The sequence below is a fragment of the Puntigrus tetrazona genome, chromosome 14, assembly GCF_018831695.1.
Source record: "Puntigrus tetrazona isolate hp1 chromosome 14, ASM1883169v1, whole genome shotgun sequence".
In the NCBI taxonomy this organism is placed as follows: domain Eukaryota; kingdom Metazoa; phylum Chordata; class Actinopteri; order Cypriniformes; family Cyprinidae; genus Puntigrus; species Puntigrus tetrazona.
The window spans coordinates 4,737,528-4,764,218 of NC_056712.1; the positions used below are offsets into that span (position 1 = coordinate 4,737,528).

Consider the following 26,691-nt stretch of genomic DNA (forward strand, 5'->3'; position numbering starts at 1 on the left):
TCATTGGTTAGTCTCACTTGTCAGGTTGAGTCCTGATCGTTGGCTCGACCAATCAGATGCTTCTCCGCTCTCTGCCCATATGGCTCTGCGTGTTTCCTTCGTAATCGTTACAGCTGTAGCTCTAGTTTGAGACATACAGGTGAGTGTTGCTTAACTTAAACTTCACAGTAAAAGTATTTATATATTGTGCTTCGAGCGTAACTGGATCGCCAAAGTAAGTTTGGTTTCACTGAACAGTTCAATCAGAGTAAAACACTACAATGTTAGTTTGGAAGAACTGTAATTAAACGGATGGATATTGTTTGTTCATTTGTAGACTGCCGTCGGGAGCGGAAAGATTCATACATGGCAACTCGTATGAGACCAGTGAGTTTAGTTACACCTGAAACACCTTTTCTCTCTCACCTGTGCTGATTCAATTAGATTTGACACACGCGCATGCGCAATGCTGTGCGTTTATAACGTTTACATTATGACATATATTATTAACCTCGCAAAAATTCTAATTTCTGTTTCCATGGATGTTCTGGATTTCTGTTGTGGGTGTTTCCTTTTTCTGCTCCATGTCTACAAGTGTCTAAATGTGCTAAAAACTCTTTACTAAAAACTTTGTAGATATGTTTTTCTGCCAGGCAAGGGATAATGACGTTAAATTGGGCTTGTTTTGATGCTGTGAACGTCTGCAGAGCAGCAAGCGCTGTGCTGTCATCGGGGGATCTGGGTTTCTGGGCGGGCACCTCGTGGAGCGTCTGCTGGACAGAGGATACACAGTGAATGTGTTTGATATCAGACAGGCCTACGAGCTTCCGGGAGTGACGTTTCACCAAGGAGACTTGTGTGACCGACAGGTAGGGATTGATCGGTTTTTGATCAGGCAGAATCAGTCTGACACAGTTACCCTGTCTTCACTGTTCATCTAATGTCTTGTTTAGGCCTTGCTGGTGGCTTTGAAAGAAGTGTCTATAGTGTTTCACTGTGCTTCACCTGCTCCCTCCAGCGACGACCGTGCTCTGTTTCAGAGGGTTAATATTGATGGGACACAAACTGTCATACAGGCCTGTCATGAGGCAGGAGTACAGGTACATATAGCACTATCATGTGTGTAGGCAGATGGTGAAAATAAATACGCTGCTATTCAAAAGTTTAAAGTCAGTGATGTAAAATTGTTTTTTAGAAAAGATTAACCCCTTAGCATTCCAGTGTCCCTCCTGAGGTACAAATCCCATTAAAAAGAGACTTTTTGGGGGTTAAATTAATTGAAAGTTTACGCAGTGTAACTGTTTTCAACATTGATGTTAATGAGAAATGTTTCTTGAGCAGCAAATCAGCATATTAGAATGATTTCAATATAATGATTCAAATAAAAGTTCAGAATGTTCTTCAAATCTCTGGTCTCATATCAAATACCAAAGATATCAAAAACAAATGTTTTATTTTTATAATATAGTTTCATTTGTTCATCAAAAAAAAAAGGAATTAATTTCATATTTTCATGCTGATTTAGTGCATTTAACACGATTACCTTTTTAAACGCTTCTGCTTCATCTTCTGCGGCGAATAAGAGCATTTTTACATTTTCCAGAATATTCCTTTATGTCGCTTGATATTCATGTTTTTACAGAAGTTAATCTTGACCAGCAGCGCTAGTGTGGTGTTCGAAGGAACTGACATCAAGAACGGGATCGAGGACCTGCCTTACGCAAAAAAGCCGATTGATTATTATACAGAGACTAAAATCCAACAGGAGAAGGTGGGTGTGAGTCAGAACAATAGCACTGATCTCGTCTGTATTCAGTCAGAAGAGCTAAATGTTTCATCAATGCGTTCCAGCTGGTGTTGGAGGCTTGCAGTAAAGACAAGGGCTTCCTCACTGTTGCTATTCGTCCTCATGGCATCTTCGGCCCCCGGGACCCCCAGTTAGTGCCCATCCTGGTAGACACAGCCCGCAGGGGAAAGATGAAGTTCATCATCGGGTGAGACACACCGGCAGTTTGACCCACTAGGTGGCACACTGTTACTTTAAATACCGTCTAGATTTTAGACCGTCCTTTTGTTATATGAATCCCTTATGTTATATTAGATTCGATCATTTGACGGACGCTTTTATCCAAATGAGAACAATGGAAAATCAACAAAAGATAGAGAATGCAAAAAGAATAGAGAACCTAGTTTTTAAGAAAACAAGCAGTTAAACAGAGTGCAAGTTTAAAGTTTTTTTAAAAAAATAATACAATCAGAATAGATAGTGTTACGGTGAGAGGATCAGAGAAAGAAGATATAAGAAGATAGGTGTTTTTAGCTGCTTTTTTTTGATGATTCTTGAAGGGTTGAGTTAAGCAGGTTATTCCACCAGGAGGTAATGTTGCTATTAATATAAGCATAGTAAACAAACTAAACATGGAAGTAGCATAACTGACGATATCAGTAAAGAATGTTGTTCTCAGAATCCAAAAAAAGATCAGTGATGTTGAACAGTCTGTGACCACCCAACACTTGTGGCCGATTTTCCAAATGGATGCAATCTATTAAATGATAATAATAAACATTTTGTCACACTTTTGTTTTTTTTGCGATTTGCTCTTATCTATCCTAAAATCATGCTTATTAAGATAAAGAAATCTGCAAAATCATAGTTGAGATTTATGGTTGAAGTGAAACCTTGATGCTTGTTATCTGCTTGTTTTTAGCCCGGATTTGACCGGCGGGGTTAAAAATGATTAAATGGCAGTTTTCACGTTCATCTTCGGGCAGCTGACCCTCTTGCAGGTTCAGATCGTGAGCTCGTCAAAATGACGATTCATCGGTTTCTGTTAGTCCCGCACACAGAAAGGTTTGTGTGCGCGAAACGAATGTCAGCTGTTTGATTCTTTAAAAAGTAAAAGTCTTAGCATTGAATCCGGGCTACCTACGGATGAGACCAGGCCACCTGCGGGTGATTGCTTTATGAATCGGTAACTCCTGAGCCAATAGCCCAGGTATAGCGCTTGATCCCCTAAATAGACGTGAACGTGAACAGAAAGCTCGCGTAACAATACATACGATGATTATACTGTCATAATGCTTTTAATCTTTCTTTGTTTGTTATTTCACAAGCAGTTTTGGTACGCTGCACTTTGCCCACCCTGTTTTATGAAGGCCTTGCTCGTGGTTCGAGATCACTGATCCACAGAGCGCAGGTCTAGATCTAGATACTACTTTTAGGTCGCCCTTCCTGAATCCGACAGCCTGAGGAAAAAATAGCTGTAAAAGGTAGTTTACAGTAGCTCTTTCAGACGTTTAACAACAAAACTCATCGTGCGACGGAGGGGGTTGCACTTGTGTTCCTTTGACAGAAATTTCCTGTCACGCTGTCTTCTGTACTGTGTACAGTGCTCAGTGTTTTGGAAAATGTGAATCATGCAGTTGTGTATAACCACTTATTGTTATGGAAATGTCCTTGTTTTGGCCCGTATGGGTTTCTAAGAGGTTGATGATGATACCAGGAGAGAGCGCGGGTGGCTTGTACGGTTCAATTAAAGCATTATAAGATAAAGTTGTATTCAGCTTTTTTTAAAATTGTACCTCAAATTATTCGTTGTTTGGTAAACCGTCTAGCTCGAAGGACTCAAAGGAGAGCACCTTAATTGTAATTGACCCCAAAGGGGTGTTATCTGCCAAAAATGACCGAATCTAGGATTCCTTAATTAGTTTAAGCTCTTTAAATATGTTTTGATTAAAAGTACTTATTTTTTTCTTTTGCTTCAATGCATAGTTATCCAGTCCTGCTCTTAGAGGGCTGTTTTCTCTAGGCCCAGCGAAACACAGCTCAATCAGCTATTCAAGGCCTTCAGGGCTACTAGAAACTTCCAGGCTGACGAGTTGGAGCTGGATTCTATAGGAAAGTGGCCTCCAGGAGCAGGATTGGACTCTGTTTTGATGGCAGCATTTAAGGAGCCATGAACAAAACCTGACGATCATGTTCTGCAGCATGTTTTGAGAATGATTACATTTTGAGAATTTGACATCGTTGCTTGTTTTAAAATGTAGTTCTGTGTCCTTGATTTAAATCCAGGAGTTTGCTGCGTTCTTGGATGTTTGGATGTTGATGTGATAAAGGTGCTGTCTAATGCTGGTTTGCTCTTTAGAGACGGATCCAATCTTGTGGACTTCACCTATGTGGAGAATGTAGTTCATGGGCATATTTTAGCAGCAGAACACCTTAAGGCTGATTCTCCGCTCTGTGGTCAGGTAAGGAATGTGTGTGAAAGAGTATGAGAGAAACTGAATGAGTGAGAGATGTTTCTAGATGCGGTCTCACGTGTGTGTGTGTGTGTGTGTGAACAACCTACGTGAATGATGCATCGAGTTTAGGCTTTCCATTTCCAAGGAAACGCATTAATAACAAAAACATTCATTAAATACAGCAATGGTGAAAAACATATTTTTTAAGTTATAATATTAAAAAACTGTTGTGGACACCGTTAGTTTTTGTAAGATGTCATACGGCCAATAGGAGCTTAGCACAGTTGGGTTAGTGTTTTTTAAAGTTTTTTTTATCTGTGCCAGTGTCCATGAAGCTCAGTAGTTAAACCCATTAAGTAATGGTTAATTGAACATTGCTGCCCCAAGTCTTGACATCAGCTATAGCATAGCAACACTTTTTCAGTTTGAAATGTTACAGACATTGGTTTTCAAAACACTCTAGCTATGTATTTGTGGCAAATTTATTTCTATAGATACTGTTGAATTTTTCTTGAAAAATTTTCCAAAAAGTTTGCGTTTTGCCACTGCTGGGAAATAGCTTTTCGGTGCCCCCTCCATACCGTATCCAATCAGATGAAACTCAAGATGAGCGTTCTCCCAAATTCATCTTTTTATATCACTCAGAAAGTCTGCAGGGTTTGACTACTGGATTTACAAAAATCATTCCAGGTTCAAGAAGTGTTTCAACATTGCGCCAACAATCTGCTGAATTAATTGTAATTCGATTATCCCTAGTAGGTTATTTAACAGTGTATTTCTGTCTTCAGCAGGCTTTGATCTTTCAGACACATTAAAATGCACAAATTCACAAACTTTTTTTTGCTATATGATCCTCTTTCACGTAATACATTTACTTGAATTACCCCAGAGATTAAAAAAATATATATATGTTTTAATAATGTCACATTTGCATCTTCATGGTTCTCTGATGTTGGTTAATGGTCACATGACATGCACATTTTCACTTTTTTTTTTTTCTTACTACGTTTTTGATTTATTTAAATTTGTATAATTTTTTTATGGTTTATTTTAATGTATCACTTTTACGATTTAATGAACTATTAGTTTTTCATTAACTCACAAATGTGAAAAATCATGACAATAATGTTTAATGCACTTCATGTTGTTAATAATGAATAGAATGTATTTTCATAATCTTTGTCATTTTCTATCGATAAAACAAGAGTATTATTTAAATTAGTGCTGTCAAACGATTAATCAAAATGATTTTTGTGTATTTATAAGCACACATACTGTATATATTTTGAACACATTTACACACGCATACATTTATATACATAAGAAACATAAACGGCACACCCATGTTTATGTAAACAATACTTATTTTGGATGCAATTTAATTGTTTGACGGCACTAATTTAAACCATTGGGATAAACGTAATCTGAGAGTAGTTATAGTTATATGACTTAAAGTCTGAAATGTAACGGATTGCGTTACTTACTGCAATTTTTGTGATGTAATTTGGATCCAGTAACAGATTACAGTTTGTAAGTAATCTTACCAGCATTACTCCGCCAATGAGATTTCACTTCAATATTAATTTCACTTTTACGACCGTTTAAAGCAGAGTTGAGCTCCAACCAATGGAAATCACACCTGCTTGGAAGTTTTAGTAATCCCAAAGACCGTGTCTCGTGTTAACAGGCTTACCACATAACCAACGACGAGCCGGTGCGTTTCTGGGACTTCATGTCTCAGGTTCTGGTGGCTCTGGGCTACGGCGCTCCTCGGTACCACCTGCCCTACGCACTGGTCTATGGGCTGGCCCTGCTGCTGTGGCTGATCGCTGCGCTGCTGCGGCCCCTGATCCGGATCAAGCCCACCTTCACCCCGATGAGAGTAGCTCTGGCTGGCACCCACCACTACTACAGCTGCGCCCGGGCCAAAAAGGACATGGGTTACCAGCCCCTGGTGCCTTTACGAGAGGCGATAGTGCGCACTGTGGAGAGCTACCCACATCTGCGGAAGGGAGCGTGACGCCACCGTGATCGTTTGCCGAGCTGCAATATGAGCCTTGCATGTATCCGTTGGATTACCCGTGTTTACTAGGCAATATTAACTATGCACTTAATCATTCCTGTACTAAACGTACCAGGATGTAAACGTCACGTTGTTCAATTGCATTCTGTTCTGGTCCGAAAGAATTCATTCAGATTATGTAACAGTTGTTCAGTTTTATGAAACGTTGCAGTATAAATTTCGAATCGACTTTCTAATCGTGTCGCGCTCCTTTTTTTGGGGATACCTGAGATGCAACGGGATTTTCTTGCCATTTAATGGGACGCTTTGCACATACAGTTGAAGTCAAACGTTTGCGTACACCTTGCAGAATCTGCGAAATGTTAAATATTTTACCAAAATAAGAGAAATCATAGAAACTTTTTGAATGTGAAGATCAGTGTCTTCTGGAAAATGTCTAAGTATCAACTGTAGCTTCTGAATGGCAGTGCTAAATTAATATAAAAAAGCCCATGGTCACTCTGTTTAAATGTTCTCAATGGCTTTTCCTTTCTCCGTTTAAACCTTCTGTAGTAGTTAAAGAGTCCCTCAGTTCTCCTAAGTGTATAAAGATGCATCTCCAAATCATACGGTCGTCGTTGGAAAGGATTCAAATGCTCAAAAAACGAAAAAATTGTGGGATTGTTCAGGCAACAACACCGTATTAAGATTCAAACTTTTCAAGCGGGTCATTTTTATTGAATTATACATTTTTGTAAACGTGAAACATCTTATTCAAGTCAGTGTGAAATAAACAATAACATGCGTTTTGTTCTTGTTTTATTTCTGTAAAATAATGAAGATTTTGCAGATTCCACAGCGTGTGTCTAAACGCTTGACTCAACTGTGATCGAGTCATTTAAGGGATAATTTACTCAAATGTAAACTTTCTGTTTTCATTTACCCTCTGTCCTAATTTTTTTCTTCAAAAATCAAAAGCAAACATTTTATTCCACTAAAACGTTAATGGCAAAAGACGCCGACCATGCCTTTTACACCCTGAAGTGTTGAGCTTTTAAATGCGCAGCTTTTCAGTGGATGAACGAAAATGAAGAGATAATTTATTGCTCTGTAAATTGACAGAATATTCTCAGGATATTCTGTAAGGGAAAAGAAAGGATGCTGATATTTTTAGCCATGGCTGTAATCATAATGACGCATGATACATCTTGTATCCGTTAGAGTAATTGCTTGATGACTATACAATCTCACCAACTCCTTTTTCTCTGCTCACTTCCACCTCCTCTACAACATCCAACAGTTTCATTCGCATATGAATATAACTTTTGTTTCAAGCTAGCCGTCCATTAATGATACTTTTTATATCGCGCACAAAAGACGTATGACAGCAGTGTTTCACTAATGTTGCATTTTTGCAATTCCTCCAGCAGGCGTTGGATGGGAGGTGGGGGTGTTGTTCAGATAACTGAGATTCTCCGCTCACAGATATGAATCGCTATCGCTGTGACTCAGAGCCGTCAGACCTGTTCCTGTCCCGTAGCAGTAGGTGTAACCCCTCGGTGAAACCGCATCGGGCCTGTTAGCTTTCTCACATGTTCACAGGGGTGTGATGGCAACAGAAGGCCGGTCGCTGGGTTAGTGAGTATCCTAGAGACTGAACACACCCCGCTCGCTTTAGAAAGAGTCCCACAGTCTCCATTTGAAAAAAAAAAAAAAAAAAACACTGACTCAGCCGTTCACCTCCATTGAGCGCTGACTTGTCATTGACAAGTTTATGTAAGCAGTTAGTTGGCAGGCATATGTAGATTCTAGAAGTTGTATCAGAAACCGAAGAGTTAAGGAAAATTAAATGCCCTTTTTTGTGTGGGTCTAGTCATTATAAAAGTGCATGGTCAAAAATAGAGTGACATGAATACACCTTTTATGATTTAAACTCGTCAATCTGTTAAAAAAAAAATCTTTAAAAAAATTATTACAGCATTATAATATTTATTATAGCATTATATTTTAATTTAGAACTTTAATTTAGATTTGTTTTAAAATATTAATATTTGGAAGGAAATTTTTCCATCAAAATGATTTCTGGTCAGGGTGGTGCAATCAAGTGATTTTTAGGGAAAAAAATATTAATATACACACACACACACACACACACACACATATATATATATATATATATATATATATATATATATATATATATATATATATATATATATATTTACAAAATTATTTACATTTTTATAATTTCCTCCTTAATCATTAACTTCGAGCCGGTCTTCAGTAAGTGGCACAAGCTGTTATTTTTGGAATCGTTTCTAGAATAACCCCAAAGGAACACCTTATGAGCTCCGTCCCTCTGGACACCGATGTCTTCTGTCTTTCAGTCACGCAGAAAGCAGCTTAACTCCGTCTCAGTTCAACCAGTTCAGGGGACATCGCTTCCTGTAATTGTTTGGTGCAGATTTGTCTGAATTTTGGTCCGTAAATGCATTGGTATTTGATGAATAAAGGTGGGAGAGTATCACACCTCTCATTGCAGTCAAAACACAAAGTACACACACACACACACACACAGAGAAGTACACACCTATAGGTTTGGTTGGCCTGGCCTACCTGACTGGCTGGGCAGGTCTGTGCCCACGCCCGTACCTGCTTGCTGGAGGAGAGAGCTGTCAGTGAACACCTCCCCTGGACGTGCGTGTGTGTGTGCGTGTGCGTGAGTGTGTGCGTGTTTACCGATAGAGCTCACAATCAGTCAGCTGAAATCACCAGCACTGCGTCTGCCACCGTACTCCAGCTAAACTGACATTAATAAGGTAGGTCAGCTCTTCCGTTTGATAAACCTTCACAACTCGTTTATAAAAGGTCCTGGGAATATATGGGGTCGGCAGTTGCTTACTCGGATCACTTTTGTTTATTTGGGTTTCTTGTATATCTGCTGGTTTCATCTGCACCGGCTGATGTATGACACAGTGAAAGTGTTTTTTTTCCTTTATATCTCTCATTCGGCTTTCACTCCGTCACCGTCGCAATCGCTGCACAAACACGTTTTGTCTTGCACAAGCTGCGTTGACGCTTGAAGGTCATTTTGTGTCACTGTGGTGCAATGAGGATTGTAGGAGCGACTTTGGCCTTATGGACTTCAGAAAATTCATTTACTGGCAATGAGCTTTACGTCACTTGCAGTTGTGAGGCATAATATTATCACGGTTTGTCGTATGTCACTGATCGTTAGCGTATTGTTGAGGCTTAGTCAAATTACTCAGAATAATTACAAAGCAAATACACACCGGGATGTTGATTTGGACAGCCACCAAAGTTATGGAAACTGGTGGTTGATTTTAAACTTGGCTTTTAAGAAAGTGCTTATGGAAATAATTAAAGTAGTATCAAAAAAAAACTATGAAGGCTAAAATTCTGGCCATAACTCAAGGGACATTGTCAGTGGTGTTCATTGTCGGTGTGTGTGTGTGTGTGTGTGTGTGTGTTTTCTGCCTGGATGGACAGGCTCTTCTACATGGTTTAGAAAAGAAAGTCACGCGTCTTGATTCATGGTTGAGTGTTGCAGATCTTCACAGATGTACATCTTGGGATCTGTATCTCAGGGTCAAAACGGGCTGATTAAATAAACATATATTCATGATTTGTGGCCCATAAAGAAATGCTCGAGTAATTTGACTTATGTAACTGAAACCATTTTAACGTGCCATCAGCGTGACTCTCCGACTTCCCTGTTTTCTGTCCGTTGCAATGAATCTGTCAGTTGCTTTAAGAATTTCCTGAATCACTTTTTTAGTTTGAAAGTTGTGTAACATTTTTTTGTTTGGCAGCCTCATTAGTTTAGCTTGCCAACAATTTATCACCTTTATGTACCTGCAGTTATACTTAAGGCGTGTAATTAATTTGGTGATTATTATATTTACTGTAAAAAATTGAAATATTACAGTGTAAAAACTTTTCTTCAGTTGTTTTATTCTATATACAGTACTTTTAAAAAAAAATGTCTTTAACCCTAAAACAGGGATTCAAAATATGGGTAAAATGCTTGCGAAAAATATAAAATGCTAATTGATTGAAATGCAGATTTAAGATTATATCTCCATATTTCAGTGCGCCTTTGTTGCATAGTCAGTACTTTCTATTTTAAGTATTTTACATATCAATATAAATGAACACAAATGTATGCTTCTGTGGGGTTTTTAATGACTAACCTTTTGTTTTTTTTTAAACCCAGGTGTCTTTTGAGGCGGTTTTTAGACCTTTTTGACTAGCGTGCCGGTAACAATGTCCAAAGGTATGTTCCAGAAACCAGTGTTCTAATGAACTGATCTTATTGAATCTCACATGTTTGTGTATTAATTTATGGCATTCCACTCTCACAACCAAAACAATGATGTCCTGCGTCACGGCATCAAATCCTGTCATGCCACATGTCACGCATTTCTTAACACATTCAGCTTTCAAGTTCTGCTCTTTTTATTGTGTCATATCACTTTTGGGTCTGTTTAGCGATACTAAAATATATCTCTGGTCTGTCTTGATTTCAGAGGGGGACAGACAATCAGTTTTTCGGACCACAAAGGTTCGCACCGCTCTGAAAGGAGACAGCAGCTGGATACAGAGACAGCAAGAAAATCTCGAGAAAGATGAGGAGGAGAAACCGTGGTCAGAAATAATTGCTATAATAATGAATGTTAACGTTAAAAGTGAAAAAAGTAAAATTCACAGCACACATTCTCTCTTGCAGGGTCGCCGAAGTGCGAGCAAACCGTTCAAATGGTGTGTTTGAAGAAACGAGTCCAGTTTCCTCGCCCACAGCCAATGTGCCTCAACCCAGATCCGACTCGGAAAAGTAAGCATTATTACTCTCCGTTGTCTACATCTAAAGGTACTTATTTAGCAGGCCAGAGTAACCTTGATGTATAAAATGTCAGCAGAGCCCAGTGCAGACTCATTTGTGTATTGTGCATTGTGTGTTGTTCTTCTGGGTTTATTGAAGACCTGACGCACCGCTGCAATTTCAATCACGTTCACAGATGTGAGTTAGAGGAGCAATGCGCTTCCTCATTGTAGAAATGACAAGACACCAATCCTTGGTGATGCGGTCTGCTTCGATTTAGATGGTTGCCAAAAACTATCCCTAATTTCTTGGCGACATAAATGGTTTATTCGTGAACCTTACTGAATAGGCTTGTCTTAAATGGCTTTGTTTGCATAAATAGAAGCTTCCCAGTAAAACTCGAGGCTGTGTTTTTTCACCCAGACCACCAGTACTGATTTGTTTACATTTTGTACATCTGTGTTTCAGCTTTTCCTTTTAAATGATGAATACCGACTATTGCTGATAAAGAAAGTCAATTACTTAAATGCAGGAGCAGAACACGCGTGCTAGTTTGTATTCAGCTGTGGTCTGTGCGGTGTGTTTAAGCACAGATATCCTTGGTCCAGACCTAACCGAAAACACCGTCGGCTTTGTGTCGCCTCGAGTATTTTGAAGTTGGCTTTGTCCCGTCCTTATCAGACGAACCAAGGTCTGTGCAGCAATTCTAAGACTGTCAAGTTGTTGGAGAAATGTATGTCCTTGGCACAGTACTAGCAGGAAAATCAGTGTTTCTGAATGATAGGTCGCGTCAGTGTTGTATACTGTATATTTCAGAAAGTAGAAGTGACCGATAAACGAACCCTGAGGCACACCAGAAGTTATTTGACACCGACACACCATGAATAATCTGTCTGTAAAGTAATACTCAGACTAGTGAAGTGCAGTTCTGTGAACGATAAGGTAGACAAGAGGATCTGGTGGATTACTGTTTTGATGGCTACAGAGTGGTACAGCAGAATGAGAGGATGCTTTCGCCAACCGCAGGGCTTTGTTGACTCATAGCGAGGCTTCTATTGAACGTCTGCTTTTGAAGCTTGACTAATTGTTGTCTAGCTGGTTGTTCTATGGGGTGAAAAAAAGTGCTTTTGCAATGGACACAAGGAAAGAAACTGATTAAAAATGTTATTATAAGATTATGCACTTTTAAAGCAATGGAGAAGCGTAGGAGATGTGACTTGTAGAAAATAGGAGGTTCCAAAAGGAAATTGGCATGCCAGCATTTTGGTTCCCCAAAGAACCTTTCAGTTAAAAGAACCACGTATTTATTTATGTTAAAATTTGCATTTTATTTTCAAATTCACAGACCAAAAACATCTGGATCTGGATACATAATCAGGTAACGAAAATGCTTGGTTAATCAAAAGTTACCATTATTAGCATTGCTTTCCTTCATATGTAACCCTTTACTTTTGCAGAGGGGTATTCAAGAAAACCGATTCCAATACGGCATCAAATTCATCCACCAATGGGTTTGCGTAAGAACATTCTGAAGGATCAGATACTAGACATTAAAACATCATGAAATAAATTACATTCTATTAATATGGATTTATTTTTGCGCTAAATTTCTAATATATGAGTTGTAATTGCTTATAAAAGATAAATACGTTTTAATAGTATGCTATTCGTCTCTCCTCCTTTAGTGGAATAAATAGCTTCAACAAAAAACCATCTGAGACCTACAAGAAAATGTAAGTTTGCAGAAAACGCTCAAGCATGTGGGTCATGCACACGAGGCCTTCGAGCTCATTTTAGCGCATCTTAATTATGTTTATTTCCGCAAATTTTCTCATCCCAGAGCCCCCCACACAATTCGGCCCAGCAATGAAAAGACTGCGCAGTCAGAACCGACGCTGAGTCCAGAGGAAATGGAAAAGAGGTGAGAGATCACACTCCACAGACTGATTCATCCAAGGTGACTTTGACTTTCCTCTTCATAAGATAACCTTTCCTTTGAATGCGTGTGTGTAGGACAGAAGCAGCCAGCAGTTTGCTGAAGGGATCGGCAGCCAATCGTCGTTCATACGTAATGTCAGCTGCAAAGAAATATGAGTAAGTGTCTTGATAAAAATTTACTTTGGAAGTGCACCATGGTAATACCATGCAAATTAGTTTATAATTTGTACCTTTAAGGTGGTAATATGCATGTTTTAGAGCTAAATACGGTAAAAAGGTGTATTTGTATGTGCTTTTTCACTTTTTTCCTTTTTTTTTTGTAGTTTTACATTAACATTGTTAATTCATGTTCTATTTAAAAAAAAAACTTAGATTAATTATGAAATACTAACTATAAGAACACGTCATATTTCATGTGTATTTTATTTGTTAACTAATGTTCAGATGTACTTTTCAATAATCAACTTTAATAGTTAATTTAAGGCAGTGCGCCCGTTTGACTTTTTCCTATTCATTCATAATCACTTTTCCTCTGTATCTCTATTTGGTTAAAATATTAAGATGCATACATATCCCGTTCCTCACTGCACAATGTTCACATCTAATATCTCCAGATCTTCAGAGAAGCCTGACAGCTCTGCTGATATGGGCATTTCCTTCGTTGCAAAAAGGTACTAGCCCGTACTGACAAATGTAAATAGGTAAAGTGGCTCAGATATGGCAGAGATTAATTTTACTCATCTCTCATTATATGCATCTGCTACCAAGTGTCACACTTTTCCTGCGTAAACCCTATAAGTTATCACCGTTATCCTTATCCTCTTACTTTTGCATGTGCCTGTGCTTTGTAGGGTAGATATCAGCGATGATGATGACGCTACAGCATTTGCCAAGTCTGTGCCTGTGCAAAGGTAAACTACACAACATCTGTCAGTTATACAACTTCAAGCTCCTATTTCTTTTTTAACGCCATCTCAATTGTAATTTTATTTACAGTGTAAAATCAAACTCTGAGCCAGCGGTGAAGGAGGTCAAGCCAGCGGCACCTGAAATTAAATCTGAACCTAAGCCAGTGACTGAAACTAAACCTGCGACGCAAACTAAAACAACAACTGAAGCCACAGCCACATCAGAATCTAAACCAGTGCTAGAAAATACAACACAACCCAAAACAGCATCTGAGCCTAAACCAGCAACTGAAACCAAGCCTACAGCGCAAACTAAAACAGTAACTGAACCAAAACCTACAACACAAACTACAACAGCAACTGATCCTAAACCCACACCATCACCGGCTGAAACGAAACCTGCAACAAAAACTGAGCCTAAACCAGTAATTGAAACTAAAACACTAACTGAGCCTAAAACTACAACAGTAGCCGAGCCTAAACCCACATCAGAACCTAAACCAGTTGAAACTAAAACAAAAGCAACTGAATCTAAACCCACATCAGAACTTAAACTGGCTGAAACTAAAACAACAGCAACTGAACTTAAACCCACATCAGAAACTAAACCAGCTGAAACTAAAACACCAGCAACTGAACCTAAACCAGCTGAAACTAAACCTACAACAAAAATTGAACCTAAACCAGCAATTGAAACTAAAACAGAAACTAAAATTACAACACAAACTACGACAGCTACTGAATCTAAGTTAGTGGATGAATCTAAACCTGCCACAAAAACTGCAACAGCAACTGATTCTAAACCCATATCAGAACCTAAACCAGCTGAAACTAAACCTACATCAACTGAACCTAAACCAACAATTGAAACTAAAACAGTATCTGAAACTAAAACAGAAACTAAAACTACAACACAAACTACAACAGCAACTGATCCTAAACCCACACCTAAACCAACTGACACTAAACCTACAGCAAGTGAACCTAAACCAGTAGTTGAAACTAAAATCCTAACTGAGACTAAAACAGAAACTAAACCTACAGCACAAACTACAACAGCAATTGATTCTAAAACCACATCAGACCCTAAACCAACTGAAAGTAAACCTAAAACAACAGAACCTCAACCAGCAGTTGAAACTAAAACAGTAACTGAGACTAAAACAGAAATTAAACCTACAGTACAGACTACAACAGCAACTGAATCTAAGCTAGGGGTGGAAACTAAATCTACAACGAAGACTACGATAGCAAGTGATCCTAAACCCACATTAGAGCCTAAAGCAGTTGAACCTAAACCTACAACAACAGCTGAACCTAAACCAGCAGCTGAAACTAAACCAGCAACACAAACTACAACAGCAACCAATCCTAAACCAGCAGCAGAAACTAAACTAGCAGCTGAAACTAAACCTGCAACACAAACTACAACGGCAACCAATCCTAAACCAGCAGCAGAAACTAAACCAGCAGCTGAAACTAAACCAGCAGAAGAAACTAAACTAGCAGCTGAAACTAAACCAGCAGCAGAAACTAAACTAGCAGCTGAAACTAAACCTGCAACACAAACTACAACGGCAATCAATCCTAAACCAGCAGCAGAAACTAAACCAGCAGCAAAACTAAACCAGCAGCTGAAACTAAACCAGCAGAAGAAACTAAACTAGCAGCTGAAACTAAACTAAACCAGCAGAAACTAAACTAGCAGCTGAAACTAAACCTGCAACACAAACTACAACGGCAATCAATCCTAAACCAGCAGCTGAAACTAAACCAGCAGCTGAAACTAAACCAGCAGCTGAAACTAAACCTGCAACACAAACTACAACGGCAACCAGTCCTAAACCAGCAGCTGAAACTAAACCAGCAGCTGAAACTAAACCTGCAACACAAACAAACCAGTCCTAAACGGCAACCAGTGACTAAACCAGCAGCTGAAACTAAACCAGCAGCTGAAACTAAGCCTGACCAGCAGCTGAAACTAAACCACCAGCTGAAACTAAACCTGCAACACAAACTACAACGGCAACCAGTCCTAAACCCGCAGCAGGAACTAAACCAGTGACTGAAACTAAGACAGAACCTGAAGCTAAATCTGCAACTCTCAAACCATCACCTGTAACCAAGCCTGAACCAGTTCCAGAGAAAAGGTTTGCGGTATTAACTTTCATATTGCAGAAATCTAAATAACTGCACATCTGATGTTGAGCATACAGCCTTTTACGCTTCACGTCTGCAGACAGAAGCTTTTTATACTGAAGCATTTTCTTCATTTTTTCAGCCTGTCTGACACCCTGATATCCTTCAGCACAGAGCCTGCCAGGTACAAGATGATCCCATTCATGCATAATAGCATCCGTCATATAAAGATTATGTTCATTAATCTCAGTGCCATTCATGTGTAAAAGGGTTTCATTCGGTATTAATGAGTTCAGAGCGGAGAGCGGGAATGCTGATATTGTTGCTGTTTATCTGACCTCACTGTCATGTGAATTTATTGCACTTATTGCCATGTGATAATTCAATGCAGTCTAAGATAAACCTGTCAGATTGACGCAGTCACAGATGTGATCTAAACCAGCGCAGGCATATGAATATTTATGCAGTATTTAGTCATGTAACATTCATGCACCCGAATTCAGTCATTATTTGCTCAAACTGGCATTTGTTCTTTAAGCACAATTAGCATAGAATGTTTTATTATTATTTTATTTCATGAATAACTCACTAGTCAAATTAGCTGGATGACAATTACATAGCAATAAGTCTGCTGGCTGACATGACTATAAAGAACATATTATTTTTTGTAACGGACCACTAGAGGACAGGAGAGCTCTCTCTGAGACAGTATATATTAAAATGAAGATTTGGATTCTAATCCAGATCATTGCTGTATTTCTTCATGCAGTTCGGGCCAATTGGATTATTGCATTATTAAAATTTAATTATATGCATTCTATATATTTTTATATAATATTGTGTCCCTAAATAATTTCCCTGTATAGTCAAAAAGATTTGTAATGCCAAATTAATATGTAAAAACTGGTAACCCTGTTACCGTCAACCCTGTTATCTAAAGGCTTAATTATACCCTAAATATATCACGGTATATTTATTTAGTTTGAGATGGTACAATGCCGTTTTTAACACATAACATTATTTACATGAATTGATTCTAAACCCACATCAGGACCTAAACCAACTGAACCTCAACCAGCAGTCGAAACTAAAAAAGTAACTGAAACAGAAATTAAACCTGCAACACAAACTACAACAGCAACTAGTCCTAAACCAGCAGCTGAAACTAAACCAGCAGCTGAAACTAAACCTGCAACACAAACTACAGCAACTAGCAACTAGTCCTAAACCAGCAGCTGAAACTAAACCAGCAGCTGAAACTAAACCTGCAACACAAACTACAACAGCAACTAGTCCTAAACCAGCAGCTGAAACTAAACCAGCAGCTGAAACTAAACCTGCAACACAAACTACAACAGCAACTAGTCCTAAACCAGCAGCTGAAACTAAACCAGCAGCTGAAACTAAACCTGCAACACAAACTACAACAGCAACTAGTCCTAAACCAGCAGCTGAACCTAAAACAAATTAATATGTAAAAACTGGTAACCCTGTTACTGTCAACCCTGTTATCTAAAGGCTTGATTATACCCCAAATATATCACGATATATTTATTTAGTTTGAGATGGTGCAATGCCGTTTTGAACACATAACATTATTTACATGAATAAAATGTTTACAGTCTTACAGATGCTACGGTAAAAACACATGCATAGAATCAGCTCTCAAATGATCTGGATGTTTTCCCTCTAGTTCTCTGCCTCAGACAAACAAGACAAATAAAACCCTGGACCTGCTTACAGATGATCTTATTCCCTTCAACACTACTACCACCAGGTGTTTTTTTGTCCTCATTTAGTCTTTATTAATAGAACTGTCATTATCTAGTTTTTATGAATACACATGGCATGCAGTTTCATAGAGAGATTAACAATATGCTTAATAATGTAAAGAGAAAGCCGCAAAGACTTCACTTGAGTATTGAAGTGTGACTAATACCTGAGTTCCTCTTCTCTCAGAACCAGCACTGACTACACCTACACCCGGAAAAGCCTAATTGAAGATTTCAAGAGGTACAGGATCATTTCTTTCTTTTGATTTTCTTTTTTCAGTTCACTTAAAGCTGGAAGCGTCCGAACCTGTTCCCGGAGGACCACTGCCCTGCTTGAGTTCAGCTCCGACCCCAATGAAACACACCTGAGGTCTTCCTCTGAGTGTCTGTGTGCATCGAGAGCTCATGGGGAAAATGTCCAGGCAAAAATACTATTGTACTGTACTACAGTGTTTTTGAACCATAGTAAAGTGTCTATATATATATATAGTGTATATATAAGATAGCATTTGAATGAATGCTGTTTTCTATAATTATAGTGTATAAATACCATATAGTTATAGAAAACATCTTAGTATTTGGTAAAGAAATTTGATAAAATGACTATAGTTGTTATAACAACTAGTTGTTATATAGTTGTTACCACTACAAATTAATTCAAGTACTTTACTATAGTATGGTTCAAAAACACTATAATATGTACTATAAATAATAATAGTATTTTTTCATGTTGGAAAAAATCCTATAGTCTTCTGTATTTAATACTATAGTTTTTTTTTATTATAGTAGTGTATATAGCATATTATTCTGTGCGTGTTAAAGTATTTAAAACATGTTGGATGGTAAATGCATTGAGCATTGTGTTGATTGTTGAGTCTTCAGGAGAACAGTGGCAACACAGTTTCACTTCCACTTGCTTCTAATTCACAGTGTGATTTTTATCATTTTTTACAGCTCAGATTATGATTTTGATCCAATACCAATATCGAGTGAGCCCACAAAGAGGTAATGATTGTGAATGAAACCCTCACTGTTTATCAATCCTCTGTACACACGGCAGCCAACACCTCATTCTCTGCCTGCCTCTGTCTCTTATAGTCCTCAATGGTACGGTCCTCCTAAACCGGACTCAAGGTAATTTTGCAGTCATTTTTTTTTAGACTATGTTTGCTAAAATTGTGACAATAACTCTCATCATCATACAACTTTTTTCATACAAAAATGTTCAGTTCCACAGATACATTGAATCACTTTCAACATCCAGTGGATTTGGCTGCCGAGTGAGTATATTTACATGGACCTGACTGTTTATAAAAATATACATTTGTATTCAATTATGGATGTCATTTTACATAGTGCATCTGATTAAATAGTAATATTATATTTTGTGCTTGCCTAATAGTATGCCAACAAACGTTTTGGTTTCCTTGGCTGAAGACGTCGTTCCAATTAATACTAAGAGGTAATTCAATACCGCAATACTGGTAACAGCTCATTTCGATTGTCCTTTATGAACATTCTGTTGACAAAAATTAACTTTGCACCTACAACTTTCATCGATTATAATCTGCTAACTCTTCATTGTGATGATCTCCCAACAGACATACTTTTTAAGAACATGTTAACTTATTCTAACCCTAACCCCACCAGTCTACTAATGCTCTACTGATGAAAATGACTTATCGTCATCTGAATGTTCATAAGGGACCATCAAAATAAAGTGGAACCACAATACTCATTTCTATTACTATTTCTACACACACACTATTCCTTCGTACGCTCATCTTTTCTTGAGCCAACACCTGGACCTGTTTGTGTTGATTCACACGGTTTGCACAGAGATCTTTGCTAAGAAAAGTCAATAACATAATGGGTTAAAGTCCCGGAGAAGGAAGTGGTGTGGTAGAGTCAAACCCAACCCTTAAACTCCACCTGAGCTGCAGATAAACTCTCACACGGTATCAGACTCACTTTCACACGTGTAGACAAGCTCTCTGGAAATACAACCACCAGATCCCTTCTGTTTTTTTTCTCCACAGTGACTTGAAGACAGACATGGACAGGTGAGTGAAGTGAAGGTTATTTCATATACAAGCACTTTAATAAGGAAGACGTAAAACAATCATTTAAGTCAATTCCACTATTCATGTTTAGAGATTAATAGAATCTGAGAGTGTTAACATAGGAAACTTAATTCATTTTGTGATACCTTTTTGAGATTGAAAATTTGAGTCTTTGGGGGAAAAATGTGATCATTCTTAATATAATTAATTTTACATAATCTAAGGCTCCTTGATGTTCCCTAAAGAGGAAAAATACAATTAGTTCTTTTTCGTGTTTCCAAAAAAAAAAGCTATTTTTTAAAATGGGGTTAACAAGCATTTAACTGTCCGGTCTGGTCAAACCATCACGTATTGGTCACAAAGACAAAACTAGCTTTTCCTGTTCAGCGTCTGATTTCATAATAAAGAAGCGGAGCATTAGAGCAAAAGATATAGGGCAGGTTTTCTAGGACAACGGCTAAATAAGTATAGCCCTGCTTTAAGTCTTGGGTTACTCGTTGTTTCTCAAAGCATATTTCTTGAAATAGTCTCTTGACCAAGACAAGCACTTTTAAAAATGCTGCATGTCTGTACATTTTCACCGTTCACTCGTGTCCCTCACGTAATAATAATAGCTTATGATTAGCGTAAGTGCATGAGACCCCTCCGCTTTGGGCGAGATACATCAGAGATCACGTTTTGTTGTTGTCATTGTATTCTTCAGCTTTATACTGTTCAGTGCTCTGATGCAACCTGTGTTGTTAAAAGCGCTATATAGAATAAAAATGATTGATTGATTGATTGATTGATTGATTGATTGTCCGAGATCATTTCTAACATAATATCTTGTGTTGTCTTACAGTTACAGAACCAGCACCAAAACAGTGGAGAGCTCCGTCCAGGAGAACATACCAGAATCTGATTCCAAGAAGTATGTGGGAAGATGTTTATCCTGGTTCATTTGACTGGAAAGTGTTAAATGCCTGAGCTCTTTTGTTTTCTCTTTTTAGGAACTTTGTCTATGTCAAGGAGTATGTGAATAACTCTTCTCATGACGGCAGGTAATGGACCTTTTGAGGCTTTGAACCGTTCTCTGCTTACATTCAGCAGTTCTCCATCTGTTTGCTTTAGGACCCAGATTTAAGACTCAATACTTGCATATTCCAAAAATAAGCGTGAACGTGACCACGAACTTCTCTAATATGTGAAGTGGGTATATCAAGGGACTAATGTAGTGCAAAAAATAAACCTTAACTGTGTGCTGGGGATCTGGAGGACAGACCTGTCACTTTTTTATTTTTATGTGACTGCAGTGCAGAGGTACTGTGCGGAAGGTCAGAGAGTAATAAACTGTGGATCAATACAATGTCAACCACAGAAATGCTGTGTTCCTTTTTATAGCAACTCTGACTATGTGTCATCAACGACCTCCAACTACAACTACAGCAGCCCCGGCTACTACTCCAGGTAACACTCACACGTCTCTCGTAACATACGACAGCAGCCGCAGAAACACTTAATACAACTTATACACTTATACTGATGTGCGTGGGCCATTCTACTGAACTGGAAGCATCCTGAAAAAAACCCCAAAACTGTGTGTATGCGTGTTCTATAGCATCCATGGTACACATTTCTAATAAACGTGCAGTTAATTCTCATATTATATATATAAAATCTTAGTTGATAATTCAGTACACTTTAGTGTAAAACAAAGTAGTCAAACGCGTTCATTAGAAGGGGGTCTCCCAATACTTTTGTCCATGTACTGTATCACGTATGATTGTGTAGACCGTTCTTACGTATCATTGATGAATGCGAGTAAACGGGACTTTTTTGTAGTTTGTCATTCGAGCTCTAAACAATGACCTCCTTTGGTCTTTTTAGAAGGGATATGACTCCCTGCACATACTGTGGAGAAATGGTGGGAAATGATGCCAAAATCACCATTGAGCACCTGAACATATCCTGTCACCCATCCTGCTTTAAGGTACGCAACAATATCTGCTCACACAAAGGACTCTTTTTTTTCCCAGACACCCCTTTAATTTGTATGGCACAATATGCTGGATGCATTTTAGCTTGTTTATGACATGCTACACCACTGTGCTTAATGATATATGACGATGTGCTTTAATGAAAATATGTATTGAATTTCCCCCCCCCACTCTAGTGTGGTATTTGCAGTAAACCAATGGGAGATTTACTCTACAACATGTTTCTCCATCGTGGGACGGTTCATTGTGAGAGCTGCTATTCCAATGTGCTGTAAGGAGATCTGCTTGCACTGCCTGAAACGTCCCTCCGTGGAATAGCTAACCTGCTTATCTGAACAGGAATTAGACTCGTTGCCGACACAAAACACGTTCCTCTTTATTTTTCGCATTTTGCGATGCCGCCTAACTTTCTGAATATCATAAAAAGCTTTTCTTCCGCTTTGGATGCTTGTTGCAGAATATTTTTTTCTCAGTTTCTGTCCCTTTAAATGTTTTGTCAAGACAGTGAGAATGTGTATCTTTCTTGTATTTAATCTTCAGAAGCCAAGACGTTATATTACTGTTTTAGTAGCAAAGTTATAATTCGTATCCTGCATCGATATTTGCAATAAAAGCAAAATTTTCAATCCAATTCAAGTGAAAGTCTGCCTTTATTGTTTTGTTACAAGAATGTGCAATAAAAAAATATAAATATATAAATATTGTATAAGAAATACTGAGGTACGCAAACATTTAATGGGTCCCAGCAGCCTTTCCACTAGTTCCCCGTCATGTGAAAAGCCATAATCAACATATTTCAGATTTGCCATGTGTCATGCATATAATCCAAAATCTTAAGGGTGTAATTTTTACTTCATGCGGCCGATTTTTGTAGTTAAACTTGACCTAGATGTTTTTTTTTTTCATGAGATTCACTCTAAGATCCTTGCGAAAGTCCCCCTTATTCTTTGTTCATCATAACTGCATCGATATCTTCTACGAGACGATCTGTGACGAGCTGCAAGCCCGAGTGTCCAACATCCGCCGAAGCTTTCAGATTGACATAGAACTCGAAAGCGCATTCATTATGAATGCGTTCTACAAAATAGAAGGAAACAGTTAAATGTAGCAAGATTATTGTGATCCAAAAATGTTCAAAATGTAAAAATGGCTCATCAGCCTTGGGTGGATTGAAATATTTCAGTCTCGAGCTGTCGGAGGACGTTTTGATCCGTGACGTCTGAGTCCTGGGTTCGTCTCACGGGCCTCTGGCTCTCCTCACAGCGATGCTCTGTATGTGCTGCCACAGTAACGACGGATCTGACACGTTGTGTCTGATGAGCGACTCCAAACCCTCTGCTTGATCCAGACTCTGCCAGTAGTCCTGCGGCCACATCTGGAGCCAGCTGAGAAGAAACATAAATCGCAGATTCACTCTACTCAATTTCTAGTTTTAAAACTACATTGACAAAACGTTTCACATGCATTTTAGAGTGAAATGCACATACATTGCCTTCCGCTAGTATTGGCATGCTTGGTATAATATGAGCGAAGGCGGCTGTAAGAAATAGATCCGTATCATTGATGTTTTTTAACTAATTTTAACCTTCGTCTGAGGTAAAACAATTGATGAATTGCGTTTCTCAAATGCATATTGGTTACAATTATTGGCACCCCTAGAAACTCTCATGTGTACAATATCTCAGAAGAATATCCCCATTCATGACTAGGACCAAGAAATTGAACTTCCTGTTCGACAAGATTATAAATATGAGGAACACAAAGGCCAAACTGGGAGCTAAATGTATTTTCCAACTTAAAATATAGGTCACAAAGAATGGTTCATTACATGTGGTCCATGATATTGGTACAGAATATAAGTATCGTGGATTTTTACACTTTTACTTGATTTCTTTGGCGTTGCACAGCTGATCTGCGTTTAGAGATGAGGACATTTTGAAACTCCCCCTCAATATAGTAAAAGCTTCACTCATAAATTAATTGTTTTGGTCGCAAATGCAACTGTATTAGTTGCAGTCTGGAGCCCTGAGGCGCCAATACTAATGGAGGGCACTGTATTTATATAATGACACTTGAAATCTGTTTACCTGTCATTTTGGTCAATACTCTCCACAGGCCCGTATCCAGGACTGGGCAGCGGGCAGCCCATGTGCGAGCTGTTGGCCATCTTTGGTTGAGGCGGCAGGTTTTGCGGGTTCTTCCTGTGAGCTTTCGCTGCTGCCAGCCGCTGGTTCTCTCGATCGCACACGAAACACTCAAACCCATTCAGGTAGTTAGGTTTGCTCATGTCGTTGACGCCCCACTCTCTGCTCTCCAGTCCTTCCAGCAGACGCAGGTTAGTGATCTTGCTAGGCGTTTTGTACTCCAGATAGCGTGAGTACTCGGCGTCGTCCCCATCTAGAGTTTTTATGAACTCTGCCAGATCCCGCGGAGAGCGGAAGTCGTCGATGAGGATAGAGGAGTGATTGTTCGGCAGCCAGTCGGTCACCGACGACGAGCCCCTGTAGATGGGCACACAGCCCTGGTGCATGGGCCGCCACAGCTTCTCTGTCATGTAGTCGGGGCACAGGCCGTTCTCCAGGGCCAGGTGGAACTTATAACGGCCGACGAAACTCATGAAGCGCCCGTCTTCACCGGTGGCAGTGCTGGTGTCCTCAAGGTAGTCAGGCAGGGGTTTGTTGTTAAGGCACTTTCCGTACGAGTCAATCTAAGGAGAAGACGAATGATGATGACGATGATAATCTGGAGTCATATATATGCACAAAATACAGCCTTTATAAAATAAACTCTTGACTGCATTCAATGCAGACAAATGCTACACTATTTCTTTAATGAGAGACTAAAAAATGTCTGTACTCTTTTAAACTTATTATTACTTTCTTATAACAGTGTTACCTCTATATATTTCATCAGCTCTTGGACGTAGCGATCGCGGTCTGAAGGCACGTCGCAGTGGGACTGCATGTAGAGCACCGGGGCCAGACCGGCCCGTCTCCAGCGGTTCTTCTCCTGCAGAGGGACTGCCGGCGCGCTCAGAAGATAATCCAGAGTGGGTAACCACTGCAGCGTCAGCGGGTAGTCCGACTCCCTCCGAAACGTGGCCGTGTAGTTAAACAGCCTGATTCCAACGCTGTGAGAAAGCAAGTAGTTATTCATTGGCGACTCTTCGTGGAACAGTGCCCAGGTCTGATGGGCCGAGCGCGGCAGAGGAGCCTCGTACGCTCGGAAGTCAGTGCCGTAGAAAATGATGGACGCCGTGCGGCGATACAGCTGGACTTTGCGGTTGCTGGTGACCAGGCAGGACGAGCGGGCACAGTCCACGCGCTCGGTGTCTCCCGGGAAGTGCGGGAACAGATTGGAGCTCCACCACAGCAGGATGGGAAGCTTATTATTGGGCCGAGGGTCAGCGTTTCCAGGGCCGCGGTACGTGCCGACGCTGGCAAACTCCATGTCAGTGAGAGCACTCTGTGGCTGAAAAACCCCGCTGTCCCCCGCGTCCGCTAGCCCCTGGCCCCAGCAGCATACTGGGGCCGCCACAATAAGCCACAGGCAAAGGGCCATGGTCAACCTGAGAGAAACAGACACTGCATTAAATCATTCCTCCGCCCTTAAAGGGACAGTTCACCCCAAAATTCAAATACTGTCATTATTACTTGCCCTCATGAATACAAAACGTATTCAAAAAGTTTTCTTATAGGGTCAAATCAGTTCATTCCAATAAAACGCGTTTCAAGGATAAAGGGTTTTGGCAGAGAGGACATGTTGGAGGACCTTCTCCTAATATTAATAACTTGTGCGCCACCCTGTAATGACCCCATTCTACGGCGGGTAGAAATAATCTGGAAAATTGCCTGATGGGATCGGGTGAGGATTTCTGAATCTTGCCTGAAATAGTAGATCATACTAAGGATGCTTTGTCTACTATTTCATGAATAGTGTGAATTTGGATATACTACTCCATTCACAAATTACATTTGAATTACACACAAGGTTTGTGTTTGTGTACTTAGCGTACAATACCAGAAATAAGCCTGTTTGAGAAGAGTAAAAATAAAACATGTAAGAAACCTATATTTAACAGGATGTTCCCATAAATGACATGTTTTGCTAGAATTTTACAAGTAATAGAGTATGGAACTGAATTTGGTTTAGGGTTCTAACAAACAAAATTATGTACGACTTCATCCTTTGCAGGCGGTCACATAAAAAAACATAAACACAAACATATTTGTTTCTATTTCAATTTTTTCCCATCCATATATACATATCCATTTTAACAGGGCAAGAAAAAAATCTGAACCTCTTGCCAGACCAGGCAGGCAGATTTTAAAAAATGCCCTGTAAACTATATAAAATATTTAGGTACATGTAATATAGTAATATAGTAATAAATACGGAGTTAACGAAATGGCTGCATTTCAACAAACAGCATTTTCTTGACAGCATTTTAAGCACTGTGGTCTCAAAACCTACTAAGGTGCATAACTCAGGCAACAATTTTGGTTGCTCAACAGCATTTTTGGGCATCATATGTGCCTATTATATCCAGGAATGCACTCAATGCATGGAGCACACTATGTTTGAAGCGCAGATGTGGAAGAAAACGTAAACACATTTCCGACAAAGCACAAGCACAGACGCTTATATTCTATACAACATGATGTGACGGCATGCTTTCTTACTTCAGCTCAGGACGGACGCATGCCACAGTTTCTCCTCGCCTCTGACCTGTAGCACGGGATGGACACAAGATGCTGCTGTTCTTCCTGCTTTGAGGAATGCCAGACGGGAAAAATTGAGCGTTACTGACACCTAGAGGCCTGGATGAG

The 26,691-nt window shown here is 39.3% G+C and overlaps 3 protein-coding genes across 4 annotated transcripts; 2 read left to right on the plus strand and 1 right to left on the minus strand.

Annotated features, from left to right (window-relative positions):
• The first annotated feature begins 36 nt into the window (after positions 1-36).
• Positions 37-7,033, plus strand: nsdhl (NAD(P) dependent steroid dehydrogenase-like). 2 transcript variants are annotated; one of them, XM_043257980.1, is made up of 8 exons: positions 37-139; positions 317-366; positions 687-848; positions 933-1,079; positions 1,622-1,750; positions 1,831-1,973; positions 4,125-4,227; positions 5,909-7,033. In XM_043257980.1, the coding sequence occupies exons 2-8, from the start codon at positions 346-348 to the stop codon at positions 6,239-6,241; spliced, it is 1,038 nt and encodes a 345-aa protein (XP_043113915.1). In that variant the 5' UTR covers positions 37-139; positions 317-345; the 3' UTR covers positions 6,242-7,033. The 2 variants fall into 2 exon arrangements, with proteins under 2 accessions (XP_043113915.1, XP_043113917.1); XM_043257982.1 differs by having other exon boundaries at positions 119-214.
• Positions 7,034-8,889: 1,856 nt separating this feature from the next.
• Positions 8,890-22,493, plus strand: znf185 (zinc finger protein 185 with LIM domain). The gene is given in 27 exon segments (XM_043257211.1): positions 8,890-9,042; positions 10,461-10,520; positions 10,774-10,891; positions 10,974-11,078; positions 12,412-12,444; positions 12,524-12,583; positions 12,752-12,799; positions 12,907-12,987; positions 13,080-13,160; positions 13,619-13,675; positions 13,856-13,915; positions 14,001-15,586; positions 15,588-15,756; positions 15,880-16,062; positions 16,194-16,235; positions 17,745-17,828; positions 18,011-18,064; positions 18,778-18,828; positions 18,922-18,957; positions 19,053-19,103; positions 19,226-19,285; positions 19,863-19,886; positions 20,728-20,796; positions 20,876-20,926; positions 21,267-21,332; positions 21,753-21,855; positions 22,039-22,493. Coding segments are annotated over 26 exon segments (3,381 nt in total). The 5' UTR covers positions 8,890-9,042; positions 10,461-10,510; the 3' UTR covers positions 22,138-22,493.
• Positions 22,494-26,690, minus strand: fut11 (fucosyltransferase 11 (alpha (1,3) fucosyltransferase)). Its single transcript, XM_043257205.1, has 4 exons — positions 26,545-26,690; positions 24,758-25,430; positions 23,950-24,569; positions 22,494-23,247 (listed from the first exon to the last, which is right to left on the minus strand). The coding sequence occupies exons 2-4, from the start codon at positions 25,421-25,423 to the stop codon at positions 23,100-23,102; spliced, it is 1,434 nt and encodes a 477-aa protein (XP_043113140.1). The 5' UTR covers positions 25,424-25,430; positions 26,545-26,690; the 3' UTR covers positions 22,494-23,099.
• Between the last annotated feature and the right edge of the window lies 1 nt (position 26,691).